At 45.0% G+C, this 19620-nt stretch overlaps 1 protein-coding gene across 3 annotated transcripts in view; it reads right to left on the bottom strand.

Annotated features, from left to right (window-relative positions):
• Positions 1–19620, bottom strand: part of STAB2 (stabilin 2) — a 157096-nt gene that overhangs the window by 47855 nt on the left and 89621 nt on the right. For all 3 annotated transcript variants that reach the window (XM_082349560.1, XM_082349562.1, XM_082349561.1), the window contains 10 exons: positions 18115–18192; positions 15793–15891; positions 15598–15705; positions 12080–12211; positions 9227–9355; positions 7938–7994; positions 6809–6904; positions 5257–5452; positions 3675–3770; positions 356–401 (listed from right to left, as the gene is read on the bottom strand). In XM_082349560.1, coding sequence (XP_082205686.1) covers positions 356–401; positions 3675–3770; positions 5257–5452; positions 6809–6904; positions 7938–7994; positions 9227–9355; positions 12080–12211; positions 15598–15705; positions 15793–15891; positions 18115–18192 — 1037 coding nt within the window. The remainder of the gene's footprint in view (positions 1–355; positions 402–3674; positions 3771–5256; positions 5453–6808; positions 6905–7937; positions 7995–9226; positions 9356–12079; positions 12212–15597; positions 15706–15792; positions 15892–18114; positions 18193–19620) is intronic.

The raw sequence follows: 19620 nt of genomic DNA, 5'->3' as shown, positions 1-19620 counted from the left end.
ACTTGAGGACACGGGGAGGGGGAAGGGTAAGCTGGGACGAAGTGAGAGAGTGGTATGGACATATATACACTACCAAATGTAAAACAGATAGCTAGTGGGAAGCAGCCACATAGCATAGCACAGGGAGATCAGCTCGGTGTTTTGTGACCACCTAGAGGGGTGGGATAGGGGGGGTGGGAGGGAGAGTAAGAGGGAGGGGATATGGGGATATACGTATGCATATAGCTGATTCACTTTGTTATACAGCAGAAACTAACACACCATTGTAAAGCAATTATACTCCAATAAAGATGTTTGAAAAAAAAAACAAAAAAAACCCTTGCATCGCCTCCAAAGGAGGCCAAAGGGGACGTACTTGGCACTGGTGTGGCAGGTCCCATTGCATTCATCTTTTGTGATCTCTGAAAAAGAGAACCAAATGCTGTGTCAGCCCTTCTTTACTAAATCTCACTCAAGAACTTTCTTTTAGTACTTGGTGCTAGGAAAGATGTCCTTCCTCACAAGTAACTGGTATGCATCACGTGAACTATGTAAAACTATGTGACCGTGTAAATCTTTTTTTACCTTGGCTTCTAGGAAGCTCAGAGCCAAATCTGAAGGTCAGATACACCAATGGAGTGTCTCCTGTGTGCCGGTCCCCTTGCTAGGTGGTGAGGATGCACATCCCTCCCCGGGGCTTAATTTTCTATTTTATTTATACCTCTTATGTTCCTTATTCTTCCTAATTTTTCATCATTTTGTTACAGAGTGATATAAATAAGCAAATACCTAATTATAATTAATATGAAGTTGTTGTTGTTATTGTTTTGCATGTGCAGAAATAGTCAGCAGGTAGTCACTACCTATTTGCCAAATTAGTTCCTAAATTTCCTGGAACAGCATTATGTTTTTACCTTGGATGCCCAGCTAACAGATACTTCCTGGCAGGGGAAGATCCAGAAAGAAATTGTTAGAGATGAGAAAAAGGACCCATTGGGCTGGTTGCTCAGGCTAAGAGCTTTTGAGAAAGAAATCTCATTAGGCCTGGCCAAGAGAAATCTCATTAGGCCTGGCCTGGTTGGCCTTCTATAGAAGGTCCTGAAACACAGACCTGGCTGCGAAAGTGGTCTGTTTTGTGTCAGAGGGAACATTTACAGGCTCCAGTGGGCTAGAGTAGATGCAGCGCAATTCTGTGCCTTTATGTGTGCTTTTCCTTGAGCCTGGAAATCTCCTTCTCTCCATTCTCTATCTCTGAAATCCCAATCACCTTTTAGGTCCTCCTCTCTGAAATCTGCTCTAAACCTTTGAGCCAACTTCAGTTAATTGGTAGTGACTACAAGGTGTGCTCTTTTGAAAAGGATGTGGTGCCCCTATCTGACCTCAGAGGAAGGAGTGCAATGATCAATGAATGATGTCTGACATGGCTTGGGAGTGGGGAGTTTGCATGCGAACAAAGAACAGTCTAGTCTGGTCTAGAGGCGCTTTACTCTGCACTCTCATATCGCAATTTTCTGAACACGATTGAACATTTATTTCCATTACTAGACTGAAGCCCCTTAAGCAGAGTGTGCAGTGGAGACCAGGCTGGAAAACTGGGTGAGTGCCAATTGGTGAACAGCTTTGTACCACACCTTGCTAAGGTGTGTCTCCTATAGGCAATGAAGTTTCTCCTACTGGAGGCTATGGAGAATCACAGCAGGTTGTCAGGTCCTGGGGAGGGTGGGTAACAGTGCTGCTATAGTCCAAATGTTTATGTCCCCCCTCCCCAACCCATATTTTGAAACCTAATCTGCAATGTGCTGGTACTTGGAGGTTGGGCCTTAGAGAGGTGATTAGGTCATGAGGGTGGAATCCTCACAAACGAAATGAGTGCCCTTATAAAAGAGACCCTGGAGAGCTCTCTTGCCTCTTCTGCCATAACATGAGAAGACGGCCGTATGCAACCCAGAAGGGGGCCATCACTAGAACCCAACCATGCTGGCACCTTGATCCTGAACTTCTAGCCTCCAGAACTATGAGAAATAACTTTCTGTTGTTTATAAGCCACACAATCTACGGTGCTTTGTTACAGTAGCCAGAACAGACTAAGATATCTATGTTTTAGAAAGTTCTGTCTGGCAGCAGTGTGGAGTACGGAATGGAGGAAAATAGGACAGGAGGCAAAGAGATGAATCACAAGGCTGCTGGTGAGAGGAGCAGCAGGAGGACGGGAGTGAAAACTTGTCACAGCCTCCAGACTGTTCCCTGTCCCTTTAAATGTGGTTGGTCCTCCCATACACCATGCTCCTATAAGCATATAAATGACAGTCAAGGGTAAACCCCCAGATCTTCCCTGGCTGCCGCTTATGTCTTGATCTAGGGATTCCCCCAGGCTGTCTTCCTGTTTATGTGACTCTGTTGCTCCCTGCTTCCCTCTCCCAGGCCCTCTGAACCCTGGCTCCACATACCAGCATTTGACATCTGCTCTAGGATGTCTTTTTGGCTCGAGACCACTCACACTTCCGACTTTAGCTTTTCAACAAAATCTGAGTTCTCTTGATTTTAACATCACCTGGAGCTTTGGGCAAAGACAATCCTTCTGACAACCCCACATTCCTGGAGCCCTCATTGGGCTGGCAGGCACCTGTGACTCCTCCCCAGCCCCTGCCCCAGGTGAGGGGGACTCTCTAATACTTGCTTCCAGGGGTATTCTCTCCAACCCAGTGTCAGGAAGATCTTTGTAAAATGCAGATCACATCACATTGCCGCCCTGCTCAAAACCCTTGAATGGCTTCCTGTTGGCTCGGCAGAAGGTCTGCCGTCCTCAGCCTTTCACGAGCTGACTCTTGCCTGCGCCTGTAGCCTGTTCTCATTCCGCTTTCCTCATTGCCTCTACATCCCTCCCATTCTGCAGTCCTTTGGTCCTGTAGATGTGCAGAGCCTTCCCACATCTTTGGGCTGTGCCACGAGCTTCTTTCTGCCTGAAATTCTCTCCCCTCTCATTGCTCTCATGGGGGCACATTAGGAACCATCAGTGCAGTGTGGGGGCCTGGGGAAAACGAGCCTGCTCAGACCCTACTGGGGGGAAAAAAAATTGATACGGTCTCTGGAGGACAACTTGGCAGTAAGCAGCAAACCTTTCCCCCAAACTGCCAACTTCTAATTCACCATCCCAAGGAATTTAACCAAATAAATTAATAAGACAAATGCAAATATATATATATGAATATATATACGAATATATATATGAAAGAGATACTCATTGCAGCATTGTTTCTGATAGCAGAAAATTGATTTTAAGAGGCATGGTACAATCAGATAATGCGATATTGTATAGAAATTAAGAAAAATGATATTTATCTATATTTATTCACATGAAAAGATACTGATTATATATATTGTGAAGTGAAAGAGTAGGTTACAAAACTGTGTGAAGAGTACAGTCCCATACACACATTTATATACCTAGAACAAGGCTGGAAGGCCAATACAAAATACTAATGATAGTTTCTTCCCTGTCTTGGGAGTATGAGTAATTTTTATTTGCTTTTTAATGCTTTTCTTTATTTTACAATCTTTTTGGCTGCAAGTAGGAATTACCTTATCGCCAAAGGAAGAAATAAAGATACCATTTCTATTTTAGAAGGAGAAAAACATGTAGCTGCTGAGAAGTGAGGCTAAGAACAGATCATTAGTACCGAAAGGCTGGCTCTTACCATCGTCACATTTCACTCCTCTCCAGCCCACGTCGCAGTTGCAGGAGCCGTCACCCGCGGGTCCTTGATTGCATCTCCCATGGACACAAGTACACGCTAAGTGGAAAGACACCCACACATTGTCAGACCTCTGACCCGTGTTCAACAATTCACTTTACATTTAATACTAAGGTTCACTTTGGTGCACGTAATTCTACTGCCTGATTCTAGATGATCGTTGTCGCTAATGGGTTTGGGGGGTGGATTCCCAGGAAGGGCGGGGGCATAGGAGGGGGCTAACAGGTGAATCAGGTCATGCTTCAACAAAGACCACCGTTTGGGCACCGTGTAGCACTGTGGGGCAGTGACCCAAGCAATGTGAGAGTGTTTTGGCTGAGGTTATCTGAGGAATCGAGGTTATCTGAGGAATCACGGTTATACGGGACCCATTTGGGACAGAGCCATGTTTGTTCCCTAAGAGTAGACTTCAGAGAGAAGCCCACTCGGTTCCTATAAAGCCGGTGTGGCACCACCTTCTCTGACAACACAGAAATGCCGATTCCTTTGTTACACAGCAACGTTGTGAGCCTCTTTGAGAACTGGATGAAAGTTAAAGGATGCCTTCCTCAGAAAAAAGCATTCAGCCTTGGGGGTGTGCTGGACCCCCTGAGGGTCATCTATGGATCCTAGGTTAGGAAATTCTGCATAAATGCAAGCAGATAATTCTTCCATATAACACAGAAAAAAATCACCACTATAATGCCAATTATATATTATACGGCCCAATTATACTGATTCAATTATATATTGATTTGGTTTGGCTTGGACTAGCTGTTGAGAAAACAGCAATAGCCAGGTCAAATATGTAGTTTTTAATACAAAGTAGAAAAAATGCTTCGTTTTCCCATCATGGATTAGGAAACCCCTTCTCCCACGTCAGCCCTCTCATAGGTGTGTGTCCCTGGGCACAAGAAAGTCAGGGTGAGAGAATGCAGATGACTCGACTAAAACAGATCATGATTTTTGTGAAAACAACGGAAAGCATGTGGCTGGCAGAGGATGAATCAATAGAGTGACCTTCACATAAAGGACATGATTCAAGAACAAAGCTTTGGAGGGAAGCGGGGTGTGCATTCAAATCTCATCAGGTGTGACCTTGGGGGAAGTCATTCAACCTCTTTGCCTTAAGTCCTCATTTGTAAAACGGGGATACGAATACTCAACTATACATGGTTCCTGTATGGATTAAATGAGATAATGTGCACAGATCTGCTTTTCAAACTATCAAGCAATGTCCAAAACAGAGAGTACCCACAGAGGACCAGTACACGCAGGCAAATACAGAAACGCGGGTGGGTTGGAGAATGTCAGTGAGCAGATCGGGGAGGGTTGATAAGTCCAGGTTAGTAACTGAAAATGTTTGGAATCACTGCCCATTGCAAATTACACAATACAGAAGTTCCTGTAATTGACATGAGAATGGGGGGGGGATTCCAGTCTGCCCTGGAGACTGGCTGGTGAGGGAGCACGTGCCGAATCACTCTTTTCTCCTGCATTTCCGGCTGGTTTCCGGCAGCCTGCCTGGGTCGGGGAGGGTGCGCACCTTGGTCGCAGTGGATGCCGTACTTGCCCTCTGTGCAGGTCTCACAGGCTGTCCCGCTGAAGCCCTCTCCACACACACACATGCCCGTGCCGTTGACTCCGTCCAAGCAGATCCCGTTCCCAAAGCAGACGTTCTCGGCTTTTCCTGGGCAGGGCTGGCACTGGGGGCCAAAGTAGCCCGCACAGCATTCTCTCGTCTGAAACAGAAGGACCAGGCTGGGCTTGGACAAGGTCACACTTCCATCCTTTGGTTTTGTCCAGCCATGGTGTGGACATCCTGCAGGTGGGACTGGATGTGTGTCCGTAGCTTTGACCCCTCGTGGAGGGGTTGGGAGGGATGGGGAGAGCAGCCCCCGAGAACCAGGTGAGGCTATGCCATCTCCAGGCGTGCCAGGAGCAGCGTGGAGGCTTCTGCCGAGGAGGCAGGAAGGAGGGGAAGGAAAAAGGCAAGCAGGAGGAGAGGACGAAGAAAAGCGAGAAAGAAGGAGGGGCAGCAGGAACAAAGTAAAAATAATGCAAGTGATGCCAGAGGGGCCCTCGCCATCCCCAAACCTGGCACCTTTGCGTTGTGTGTTATTTCATCTGGTACTGAAGGTCGGGAGGTGGGTGAGACCTTTGACATTCTATAAATGACTCTCTTTTAGTTCAGGGAAGCCCTGCAGGATATCTGCTTGCTTGCGCCTGCCTTTATTCTTGAGTGCATTAAAACACAAAATCTCCTGCAGCTGCAAGCTCCACAACTTAAGGGCCTAATCACCTGCCTCTGCAGGATAGGCAGAGGCTATGTCTAGTCTTCTGTGAAAGAAGCAGGACAGGACATTATAAAGAATTTTCCTGCAGATTCCAAAGTAACAGGTCAGAGGTGCCTAGCTCTGGGGTCCTGCTTTCTAAATGACCAGGTGCACCTGTTCTTCCCTTGGAGAGCTGCCCATTTCCTGTCTCTTTCGCTCACGGGGCATTTCCCCTGTTGTGAGAACAGGGAGATCCTCTTAGCCTCTCAGTCCCTCTTTTTCTTCATCATGCAACAGAATATTGCAGCTTTCACCAATGTGCTGACTTGCAGGGCTGTCCTGAATTTTAGTGCTACTGCTACTACTTTGAACGACAGTGGTAATGAAGATAATAAGGAGGAAGGGGAGGTGGCAGAAAGAATACATGCAGAGGGGGACTTCCCTGGTGGTACAGTGGTTAAGAATACACCTGCCAATTCAGGGGACATAGGTTTGATCCCTGGCCCGGGAAGATCCCACATGCCGTGGAGCAACTAAGCCCGTGCGTCACAACTACTGAGCCTGTGTGCCACAACTACTGAAGCCCGCGTGCCTAGAGCCCGTGCTCCGCAACAAGAGAAGCCACCGCAATGAGAACCTGCACACTGCAATGAAGAGTAGCCCCTGCTCGCTGCAACTAGAGAAAGCCTGTGTGCAGCAACGAACACCCAACGCGGCCAAAAAAAAGAATACATGGAAAGGCACTTTGAAAAGTATAACACATGATTACATTTCTCAATGCTGCTGCAATAGTTAGAAGGCTTATTAAATCATTATACTCACAATGACAGTTTTCACACACTTTGGCTGGCACCCAATGAACAGGGATCGCTTGCCCATGAAATAAATGGTATAGAGACATTTCTTCGTCTCTGCACCCTATGAAATAATAATGATTATATCAGCTTTTCAGTTAGAACAAAGCTTTCCAACTTCTAAAAGCAAGTAGGTGGGTGATACATTGCTGTCACTCTAACTGAAATGTTCTAGAAAAGGAGGGGGTTGGCTTCTTGGAGCTGTTTCATAAGAAAGAAAATGCAAAATCACAATGTTGGCTGCCAGAATACCAGGTGGCAAAATTCAGATAATTATCCCTACGGTAGTCCTCTGTAAAAAGAACTTTTCTTTAGAAGACTAGCTCAAGTTAGGAAGAATCACAGAGTCAATCAAATAAAAACATCCTTCCAACATTCCACATTGAGATGAGGCTTGGTTTCTGTTTATTTATTGGTTGATATTCTGCCTTGGTCTGAGACAAGATTAAGGCTGCTTACAAAGACTTATACTATACAAGAATAAATGCAAACTCAAGTGAGAAGAGTCAGCGTTGTTAGATATAAAGTACTATTACGCAACGGAAGGTACATGAGAGTTGATTCTTTGTAATGGCTGGAGTATCATCAGAGCTAGCTTTTGCAGTAAACAGCTATAAGAAATATAGATGGGTAGTTAATTCAAAGACATGTCTACCTCCCCCCAGGTCTGTCATGTGTTTCTCAGAGAAAGTTAGTTGTAACTTCAACTGTAAAGGGAATCAGGAAGGTGGGACTCCTCCAGGTTGGCTACCGAGTTGGATATGGAGTTTGCCTCCTTTGATGAGCCTTCTTGCGCCTGTCCTTAACCGGCTACTGGAATATGAAAGATGTAGTATGAAAAATCCCTTCCTGCCCTGGGTGTTGGTTGAGATGAACCCCTGTTTCTATTTATGTATTAATCAAATTTTTGCTTTGGTCCAAAAAAAAAAATGGATTTAAGACTTTAGAAAGATGCATATAAGGTAAGAAGGTAAGATTAAATTAAAATCAAGTGAAGGAATGAAGGCAGTGAAATGAGTTGTGCTTGAGAATCATTTTCTAATTTGGACCTCCCTGGGATCCAGAAACACTTTTATCAAAGCAGACAAAATACTTACTAGTGGTTTAGTTCCAAACGGGCAGATCGGCTGCTGGGGACACTTCCCACACTTTCCCTTAGTAAAACACAACCAAAGTGAATATCTCATGGTTATTATTTTTAGTGCAAAATAAGGCTACAAATATTTTCCAGACATGGAGCTGGGAGGTTTTAGGCTATAAAACTGAAAACCAGAAACTCATCTGGTCAACCTCTTTAATGTCCTTTGAGACAAACACTTCAACTACTTTGGGTCGTGGACACTGGAGCGTCACTTTCTCTACTATACACTTCAGATGCTCATAATCTTGTAACCTGTGAGGGGGTCTTAACTCACTTAAATCCTAATTCCTTTAACAACAACTCTCATTTATTGAACACCCACTACTTAGTGAATTGGGCCGGATTCTGACACTAAAGGATGCATCACGTGCAGCGCCCAGCCATGGGGTCCCCGTGGAGATAATATTCACTATCATAAAAAAAAGAGCACAAGTTAAGAATGACAGGCATTTTTAAGTGCAGCCTGTTCCTAAAACAGGAGGAGACCAACGTGACTAGTTCTTAACTCGGCACCTACTGGACGGTATTGTGTGGTCGTTCACAGTTCTGGCTCTGGGGCCAGACTACCTGGATTTGAATGCCTTCTCTGCCACTTGCTAGCTCTGTGAACCTGCGGGTGTTACTCAACCTCGCTGGGGCTCATTTTTCCCCATCTGAAAAATGGGCGGAGTAATAGTACCTACGTTGTTGTGAGGGTTACCTGAGTTAATACATGTAGAATGCTTAGAGCAGTGCCTGGCACATAAAAAATGCCCAGTGAATGTCAGCAGTTATTACTATTACTGAGAGACCCTACACCAGCTCATGGAGTAAAAAGTCTCCATTACTGCATCCTATATTATACTGAAATGATCCATTCCCATATTGTCTCTCCTGCTAGACCAGGCTTGGCCAAAACCTGTCATGGGTGCACCATACCCCGCCCCCTCTCCACCCCGTGCCTATGCTGGGTGTGGCACATTTTCTCTTTGAGGAAGGCCTTGGCTCCAGAAGCCTCCTCCCTCCTCAACATAACCCTCCAGGCAGCCTTTCAAGGCACTAGGCTGTGAGCCCACTGAGGGCAGGGGTCATGTCTTATTTATTTTTGTGGAGCCACAGCCAAGTACGCTCCTTGGCATTTAGAGATGTTCATGCAGTGTTTTTTGCACTGAACTGAGATACTCTGATAGATGAGTCCTATGCTTAAAATTATAAAAAAATAAGCCAACACTCTTTAGCTCATCGTTGGCCTCGGATAGAACTTACTCGTAGGATAGTAGTGTCATTAATATCACATCTATTCTTCTGAATTTCCAGAACTTTCCCCAAGCCATGGATCACTCCCTTGTCAGTGGCTACATTGGTGTAGTTTATCGGAGCCTCATTTACGTAGAGCTGTGAACAGAGGGTTAACTGTTTTTACTAGAGTGATTTTAAGGGAAATAAGGACGATGGGGATTGGAGGATATCAATATGACAACGGCCTAGGAGATATTCCAAAATTCACCTGGCAGGTAGCACAGTGTAGTGGAGGGAGCTCTGCCCTAGGAGAGGGGAGTCTGAGTGACAGTCCTGCATCTGGCACCTTCCAGCTGTGTGACCTTGGGCCAGTTGCTTTTCCTCTGTGAATCTCAATTTCCCCTTTTGTAAAAGGCAGAGGTTGTTCTAGATAATCTCCACCCTTCAAATGATCGGTTTTTATTGTTTAAAAAATTCGGAGTCATGATCGTTATGTTAGTGCCCCTGATAAAATGGCTCCACGGAGGATGGATGTGCTTGGCTGTGCTGGTTATTGGTGGTCCAGGAGGCGTGGATGCCTTCCAAAGCCAAGACATGCAGAACAAAACTCAGCGTCCTTTTAGCATATCTCTACTTCCTGGTTAATTTGCAAGCACCCCTAAGTAAGGCTAAGTGACTGTTATATAAGAATAAAAATAACTAGCATATTTGAGTGTTTTAGAATTTGTAAAAAGTGTTCCACCAGATAACATCACTTCCCAGTGTAAGGAGACTGCTCAGAGGTCTGCATTACCATACCATGTTTCCCTTGGGGCTTCTTCGGAGTTCATGGTATGTTTGTATTGTCTTTGCCTAGTGTGTCCGTAAGCGTCCAAGACATGGGAACTAAATTTCTAAATGTTGCCAAATTAAATTCAACTTTGAGTTGTAACTTGTTTTGCTTTGATTTTTTTAAATGGGAGCACACCTTAATGATTGCTTAGCAAAATAAGTAAAGCCATTAATTCATTCATTAATATAACTAATATAACTGAAAACAAATGGTTGTTTGAAAAATTGGGGGGTGGTGTGGATGTGTGTGGGGTGTGGGTGTGTAGCAGGACCGAGGTTGGGAGAAGAGGGAATTCTTTATTGTACTAAACAGATGTCAACTTCATATCTCATAAGGGTTTAAAAATGATTAACATCTCCCAAACTCCCCACTGCATCAAGATTAAAATGACTCTACTAAGTGTTTAAATCTGAACTTCCACTGAATGTTAAAGTCCCTGATGATTTACTTGGAGTCAAGTGAATTTCCACTGGATGTTGGGATAAATCACGGCTGAGGTCCACAGAAGTGGTCCAGGGTCTGTGAAGACTTGGAAAAGAAGCAGGGGGCCTTACTTATGGTGTCAAACGGTGACTGCAAAACAAATTTGTAGAATTCCAAGATGCTGAGCTATTTTAAAATATCAAAATGGCAGAACTTCGGATGCTGTAATACTATTGATTTGGCATTAGAAAAAGTCTGAATCATTTTTATTGTGAGATGTATTTGAAGAATTACGGGTTGCATTAAAATTTTGATCTGAACACAAGTTTACTCATTTAGAGAGCATTTTTCTACATCTTCTTTGTCCTAAGAGTAAATGAGTTATCAACGAAAGCAAAACCTCTATTGTAGGATTGAACTATTTGTTTATTGTAAGATAAAGCCTCTATTGTAGAAAGGAAGAAGAAAAAAAAAAGCTCTAGATCAAAGACTTTCCAAACACGTGAAAAATAAATGTGACAGAATCAAAACTGATTCAACTAACTGCACTGGAATATTCATTTCTACATGATGAAATAAAAGATGACATAGATTAAAAACAGAAACAAAAATGTAAGGTCTTTATCAACAAAAATTGCCTTACCTGGAAAAAAAAGAAAATGTATTTAAAAGGATCTCCTCAAAATTATTACACAATAGGTAAGATTATTTATAGGAGTCAGAGGGAAATATTTGGAGTTAGATTATTCCCTAAGTAATGAAGAACCATGAAGACTTCTTTCTTTTTTTTTAACCCGAGCATGTTAAAAGAAAAACTGTACACAAAATTCACTTATACTTCAATGATGATAACACTGAGAAAATTATCTTCAAAACTGCACTTTTTTACAGGGACCAATTAATATTATTACTTAAAAATTTGCAATTAAACTTTCTTTAATATAGTGCTTAGTTTATCCTAAATAATCACTCATTTTTATTAATTTTTCTTATGAGAATGTATACTAGAGTCACGTAGTGAATTTCTTGTTGAACTTTCAGATTGATTGATGTTTGAAGTAGGTACAAAGAATTTTATATTGAAATACTTAAAATATGTATTTAGTCTCAATTCTTTCTACGAATTCTAAACACTTAAGTACTTAGGGGTTGTGTGAGATTAATACTGGAATACTGGTATGGGGGTCACTTGGTCCTAGGTCTGCAGTCTGTATGATCAAGCAATGATAATAATGTTTATTCATTTAGCTGCTGGAGTCATGAGGCTCCTTATACCCTGGGGCCAGTGCCACTTCCTGGGGGTCAGGTTTTGCTGCCGGGTTTCCTTCCATCTTGGAGGTGGCTTGGGGGCTGTCTGTTTGTTTGTTAGGAATCAGAACTGAAGGGCACCTGTGACTGCTGGGATTCTATCTCCTTATCAGCCAGGCCACAGTGATGATTTGGTGACAGGGAGGGGGAAGGGGAGCTTCCCAGTCTGGCTGAGTCATTACTTTACGGTGAAACACAGACAACCGTCTTCTGTAGAGAAGGCTTAGGAAGTGCTGGGGAAGATTACGCAACGCAAAAGTGATGACAGACATGGAGCTAGGACACCCGCCCGTGGGTTTTAAGGGAAAGGATCGCACCTGGTCGTTGCGGAGGAAGAAGCCAAGGAGGTAGGAGAAGCCCAGCATGGTCTCCCGGTGCATGCCGTTGTGCAAGTCATTCTTCAGCAGTTTCTCCTCCAAGACCACGTGATACTTGAGTACGTCCTCCTCCTGGACAACACACAGAAGGGAAAGTTAACCCACAAATCAGCCGGTCCCCGGGCACTTACTGGGCTGCCCTGATGTCCAGGCACCGTGGGGTTTAAGAGCAATAGCTTGTTGAACTGGAAGTTTCGCCCGAGGCATCGGGGCACGGTAGATAATAAATACTAAACCCGAGACAGATCACCTTGGGGAACTTGCAGACTTTCCATGTAGGATGGTCAAGAACTCATTACGGGACCCTACAACCCGGAGTGAGGGCAGAAAAGGTTGGGGGGGTGGATTTTAAAGTTGATTTCTTTGGTGAGAACAGCTGTGAAGAGAGTCCCCACACCCCAGCCTGCCTTTCACCTCAGGGGTCATGAGAGGAGGCTCAATGGGCTATTTCAGAGGGCTTGATCTGTGTCCTCTGCAGACAGGGTAGCCTGTGGGGCGTCACTCAGGCCTGAGCAATCTTGTGCCAGGGACAGCTGGCAGGTTGACCCCCAGCGGAGGCGGCAGGCTGTCACCGCACTGAGACAGGCCTGCACTCCCAGCACTGACATGGGACAAGAGAGTACAGGTGTCCTGTGGACCAGAGGGCTGGCCGTGTCTGAGAGGGCTGGTGCCTTAGGTCCTATCCTAGATGGCTTTCTGGAAGGGCAGACAGGCCTCCCCAAGGGAAAGGCTGGAGGTGGCCTCTGGATGCTGAGGGTCCACTGAGAAAAAAAAGTGGCTGTAGGAAGAGATGCATGCACACAGGTGGGGGGAACTGCAGTCAGAGACCACCAGGGATGGGTGGGGTCTCCAAAGAACCCATCAGAGAGCGAGAGAGAGAGAGCAATGGCATCTCAAGACGGTACCAGTTAGATAAGAGCTTCCTGCCCTCTTAACATCTCTTCCCGACCATCACCAGGTCCTAACTGCAAACCCGGTGAGACCAAAACGGAATTCAGTGAGATCAGGAAAGGAAATAGAAGCGTCATATGGGGAAGGAGAGACGGTGAATTATTGTCTCAGCTCCAAACCACCCTCTGCACTGTTTCTGCGGTGGGGCTGGGACCACAGCCCACACTTCTCCTCTGCCAGGTCTCCCGTTTGGCTCCGCCAGTGGAAAGTGCTCGAGGGAGACTGTGAGGCCTGTTGGAGGGATCTCCTCTTCCTGCATGCTTCCTGGTCCTGGGGGCATCACCCCAGCTGCACGTCATCGCCCTGCCAGCGGCAGCTGGATCCGAGTGGCAGAGGCCTGTCACTCCCAGACTGGCCTTATCATGTCCCCCTCCCCCTAAGATGCCAGCACCAGCTGGGCAATGGCATCTCCGAGACGCCTGGGTCTTGGACCCCCAGGGACCCTCCTCCAATGTCAGAGCCACAAGCAGAATGGCACCCCGTCCTCAGAGGTCTGCGTTACAGCTCTTCCAGGCTCCTCCATGTTTCTAAGTTTTAGTTGTTCTGACCTCTTTCCTCTGTTCTCCTAGGCTTTGGGGTTATAGATGCTTCTATGCTATCTCTTTTTTACCTTTCAATTATATTTATATAACTTCATACCCAATAAACAATTCATAATATTGAATTCTCTCTGGTACGGTTTCTGTCTCCTGATGGACCTTGATTTTTTTTTTTTTTTAGCAATAATTTTTACCTTTCCATACTGATTTTTTTTTCATGGAAAGGCATTTTGTTTTAAATATAGCAGTGTGTACATATCAATCCCAAACTCCCAATCTATCCCTCCTGCCACCCTCTGATGGACCTTGATTGATTCAAAGACCATACCCCCTCCTCCAGTTTCCTGTCTGGACAAAGCCCAGCATGGAGCAGTGAGGAAAGAAGATTTAATTCTAAATCCAATTCAAAATGTTGATTTTTTTACAAGGAGCTGGATTTTTTTTTTTTTTTAACTTAATTGAGACTGTGTTTGTGACTTACAGTGATGATAGGACTTTCTGGGGAAGCAGAAAGGCTGCGGGATTGCCTGAGGGTTTATCCCAGGGCAGGAGAAGAATATTCCCCACTGAACAGGTTCAAAGGGCTGGGGGAGGGCTGGGGGTGAGGAGACACAGTAAAGAGGATTTCCACTTCCATCCCAGGAGTCCTGCTTGCTCAACACGGCAGTTACAAAAGTCTAACACACCGTTCCTCCCTTCACAGAGTTTTCATCCAGTTGGAGGGCTAAGACACACCCGCCTGAAAAGACAGTTCCTTATACCAGGTGTGTAAGTGCTGAAGGGCGTACTAATGGTCTGAATTCAGAGGCAGGAGAGATTTTCTGCAGCTCAGGGGCCAGAGCCAGCTTGTCTGAGGAGGTGAGACTCGACTTGAAGAATGGGTATATGTATAGATGATTCACTTTGTTATAAAGCAGAAACTAACACACCATTGTAAAGCAATTATACTCCAATAAAGGTGTTAAAAAAAAAAAAAAAAGAATGGGTGGGGAGGATTCAGGAGGCATCGGAAGGAGGAAGGGCAGCCTTCCTGATTGAGGGGGCGGGGGTGTGTGTGTGTGTTTGTGTGTGTAGATAGGAGCAAGGGCACTGAACATGCCTTTGCTTTCTTTGGGGTCTGTATGACATCACTCTGGTTAGACCACATGGTATCTGCAGAGAATGGACAGGAGACAGCAGTGGGCCCAAGGGTGGCTTAGCGGGACTTCAATTATCAGCCCCCGTCTCCTTAGCACCCATCATCTCAGTCACCCTATATAAAGAGAGAAGTGAAAACAGCGTGCTTGCTGTGCAATTACAGCTTTAAACGTGTCCTCCCACTATGGGGCTGGGTGCGGGGCACCCCCGAGATCCTTCTAAATGGAAATTCTGGCGCCAGCACTGAATAGAAGGTAATCGTGGCCAGTGTATGGAGACCCTAAGAACCTGGGGAGGTAGCTTGGACTTAGTCATTCAGGAAATGGAGATCCACCCAAGGGTTTTGAGCCAGACAGTGACAGGATTGGAGCTTTTAATTATTTCACAAAGTCTTTTGACAAGTTCTGACTGTTCAGCCCCAGATGTTAGGAATCAGGGAAGACAGAGACGGAGAGAATAGGAGGAAGACAGAGACAGTGAACTCCCTCTAGGTCCCAGCTGCTGACAGCTCACTGCGTGGGACCAGGGAGAAGCCAGGGAGGGGAGGAGGGGTGGCCATGAAGATGTTTCCAGGTTCCTGGGATGCCCGCATCCTTGTGTATGTGAGCCTGAGTGTGTGCTTCCAGGGGTACAAACTAAATACGTGAGTAGCTCTGGCTTGGGGGAGGTTCGGGTATGAGAGAGTCTCTGCTCAAGTTTATGTTAAATATCTGGATATCGACAAAGAAGTTTTGATGAAAGAGTGAAATGGTACATGGTTGATGGACTGAAAAACCTTAAGTGTTTGAATTTCCAGGAAATAATTTCCCAGGTTATTATTGCTGATACTACCAGAGTTGTGACCTTCTTCTCCCGGATGTAACTCTCAATGGCGTCGTTGTTTGGAGCAAACACCGTGTAAGTGTCAGCAGCCTCGATCGAACTTGCCAGATTATGTTGCTGTGATGGAAAGAGACAGGAGCGCGTGAGGGACTTCTGTTCCCAGGTAACCCGAGCAGAGGGTCATGCAGAGAACGTGGTACTTGCAATGATGTAGCCCCGGAAGATGGAATAGTCAGGCATCTGGTCCAGCCGGGTGAGTAGGTTTGGTAAGGAGCCAGTTAGACCTCTTTGGGGAACCAGAACCTGGGAAAGGAAGCCCCAAAATTCTGTTAGCCTGTGTTGGTAGGACTTGCTGCTCTCTAGTACATAGGTTCATGTCACATAACAATATGTGATCATGAAGCCTCTGCAAATAGAGAACGAGGTACCTTTTCCTTTGATCGTCTGCAAGACCAAACAGGGGTGCGTAGTTTGGGAAGTGAAGTGGGTTGGACCTTCAGCCCTACTCCACCACCAGCCCAGGTACCTCTAGGCAGGGAACAACCTGCACAACGGTTCATGGCGGCCCTAACAAAGGGGGCCACAGTGTCCAATGGACAGGTAGAAAAGGAGCTCCTTAACGAGCCACTGCAACCCAGAGGCTAAGCGGTGGACTTGAATCCGTCGACGTGCTTCCATGGATCTTTGTGTCCACATGAACTCCTTCCTCAATCCAGTTACCTAGCCATGAGGACCCTCAGTGGTCTATCCTTTGAGAAGTGAGGAGAATGGCACATACTTTCTTAGGGTTGTTATAAACATCAAATGAGATAATGCAATACATGACACCTGGCACAATGCCTGGCACCTAGAGGGCTGTCAGTCATCCCAATGTTACCGCACACAGGTGAGGTGGTAACGCTGACGAGGGACAGAGAAAAGATGCAGCTCCACCCCTCCGGGACATGCCATCATATGGGGGTTCACGACCTATTCCATCAAGAGCTATCAAAACAAGGGGGCACAGTTATGCCAAATGAGTTCTATACTGAGAAATCCCACGGGATTTCAGAGGAAGGAAAAGGGAATAAAAATGACATTTATTGAGGTCTCCCTAGGCAGCAGACGGTGAGAGAGAAGGTGTTGTTTAATCCTCATAGGGAAGAAAAATGGGGCTCAGAGAGGTCATGTAACTTGCCCAAGTTTACACAGTTAGTTAAGTGCCTGAACGAGATGCTGTATGATTCTAGAACTTACCCTCTTGACACTATGTCAGCCTCGGTGATATGGGCTGCAGGGATCAGGGATGGCTTCACAGAGGAGGTGGGACTTGAACTGGCCCCCGTGATAATAACACTCAGTACAGGACATGGGTTGAGGTGCCATTTTACTAATGAGGTTGTGTTCATCAAAAATGTAAATGAGAAGAAGAGGTAATTTTACGCTTTAAAAAAAAATTTTTTTTAGTACTTTGAAAAGCCAGTATTGGAGAAGAAAAATACTCTTGGTAAGTAATACTGCTTTCTGATAAGTGAAGCCATAAGTCCAGTATAGTTCCCTGCAAATGACCTATCACTTGCTCAAAAAATAGTGTATTTTTTAATGCCTCTTGGTAATACAGGAGAATTGCAAGGTCTTTGCAAAGTATTATTTCATTTCAATTGTGTGTGTGTGTGTGTAATGTCAAAAGGCTCACAATTTAAAAATATTTCTGACTTTGTGTCATGGTCCAAAAGTGAGAAGGTCACTACTACTCAAAAGTGGGAATTGGAGGTTTTTATTATTTCACAAAGTGTTGCACTCAGAAGTCTTATAAGAAGCCTCTCTTTTCTGAACAGAAACAGTTAACGTGTTCTGTAACTTGAAATAAAAAAGTATGTAAGTGCCAAGTGAGAATAATTTTAGTTAAAATGCAATTAGTTAATTGTCTTTTCTAATCTTCTGCTTTTCAAAATCTCCCAATATACCCTAAATTCTAACTTTAATTTTAAATGAAGATATTAATATAGTAACTGAAAATTATAGGATAGCTTAAAAGCTTGTTTCCCATTAAACTTTTTTTTTTTCTATTTCATACCTTTGAATACTGTTGAATTGCATCTTAGAAGAAAATAAAAATTCTACAATACGCTTCCTACCCTTTTCCATTTTTTTTTCTAGGGCACAATAATGCAGAGGAGAGCGGACCAGTGATACATAGCCAGTTGCCTCTCCTCCAGTTCTTGATTATATCTAATCTGGGCGTATGGACTTCCCAATACTAAGGTTCCCGTGTACCTTGTAAGATGTTCTGATAACTAAGAAATATGATATATGTGGCCACACATTATACAGGACCCATTGCAGGATATAGGCTGAGTATATAGCAACTGAGTCTTACGGAATGAGTAGAGCCTCTAAATGGTCTTAAAATAAAAATAATGAAGCACAATACAGGTTATTTTTATATTAAGGCTAAGTATTTTTTCCCCAAAAAGATACTGCACAGGAGGATAAATAACAAAAGGAGGAGAGATTCAACATGTGTGGGAGGAGGCGATTTTGTACCTTGTTGATGATGTGTATCACTCCATTTGTGGCTGCATTGTCACCATCGATTACGGACGCTCCTTCGATTGTGATATTCTGTAAACACACCACAGTGAGAAGGTGAGTCCCTATAGAGTACACCCAGGGATTGAATTATTTCTGGGTTTCCCACTTTTGAGTAGTAGTGACCTTCTCACTTTTGGACCATGACACAAAGTCAGAAATATTTTTAAATTGTGAGCCTTTTGACATTACACACACACACACAATTGAAATGAAATAATACTTTCCTCTACCGTGTGGGAGGCACCTGGTCATCAATTCTACTCTATTTCATTCTATTTCATTAAAAAAGTGCTGGGGGCTTCCCTGGTGGCACAGTGGTTAAGAACCCGCCTGTCAATGCAGGGGACACAGGTTCGATCCCTGGTCCGGGAAGATCCCACATGCTGCAGAGCAACTAAGCCCGTGCACCACAACTACTGAGCCTGCGCTCTAGAGCCCACGAGCCACAACTACTGAGCCTGCGTGCCACAACTACTGAAGCCCATGCACCCCAATTACTGAAGCCCACGCCGCCTAGAGCCCATATTCCACAACAAGAGAAGTCCCCACTCGCTGCAACTAGAGAAAGCCCGTGCGCTGCAAAGAAGACCCAACGCAGCCAAAAAAAAAAAGTGCTGGCTGAGGCTTACTAAAGTGACCCTGCAGTTGGAAAAACACCGCAGATAGTGTTGTGGGTTGAATTGTGTCTCCAAAATTCGTATGTTGGAGTCCTAACCCCCAGTGCCTCAGAATGTGACCTTATTTGGAGACAGGGTCTTTACAGAGGTAATCAAGTTAAAATGAGGTCATTAGGGTGGGCCCTAATCCAGTATGACCGGTGTCCTTAAAAGAAGAGGATATTTGGGCACAGACAGCTATGTAGGGAGAAGACCATGCGAACATGAGGACGGTCATCTACGAGCCAAGGAGAGAGCCTGACCTCAGTCCTCAGACAGAACCAACCTTGCCCACACCTTGACCTTGGACTTCGAGCCTCCAGAACTCTGAGACAAAAATTTCTGTTGTTTAAGCCACCCAGTCTGTGGTTCTTTGTTACAGGAGGCCTAGCAAACTAATACAGATAGTTACTGACTTTTCAAGAATATTAATTACACAGGGAAAGGAGCTAAGTAAACCCAAATGCCCGCTCACGCAGCCACCGACCAAGCATGGGCTCCCCTCTCTCTGGTTTCCTCTCCTCTTCTCCCACCACTGCCCTTTGTCTGAAATTCCTCCTGGGAACCCTAGGTGCAGAGGGGACTTGCCTCACCCTGAGCACATCAGCAGAGGTCCTGAAACAAACATTCCTGGCTACCTTGCACATCTCTTCTGGTTACGGGGAGACATTTATATCAGACATAAGAAAGAACCCATTACAACTGTGCCTTTGATGGTTAGCTCCTCCAGCTCACAGGTCTTGATTGATTTACCTCTGAATCTACGGAACCTGGGATGAACCTTCCCAGGGTGGGTGTTCAA

The sequence above is a fragment of the Balaenoptera borealis genome (genome assembly GCF_965194805.1).
Source record: "Balaenoptera borealis genome assembly, chromosome: 13".
Classification (NCBI taxonomy): Eukaryota; Metazoa; Chordata; class Mammalia; order Artiodactyla; family Balaenopteridae; genus Balaenoptera; species Balaenoptera borealis.
Note: the sequence above shows the minus strand (reverse complement) of the source record. Positions and strands in the feature narration are given on the sequence as shown.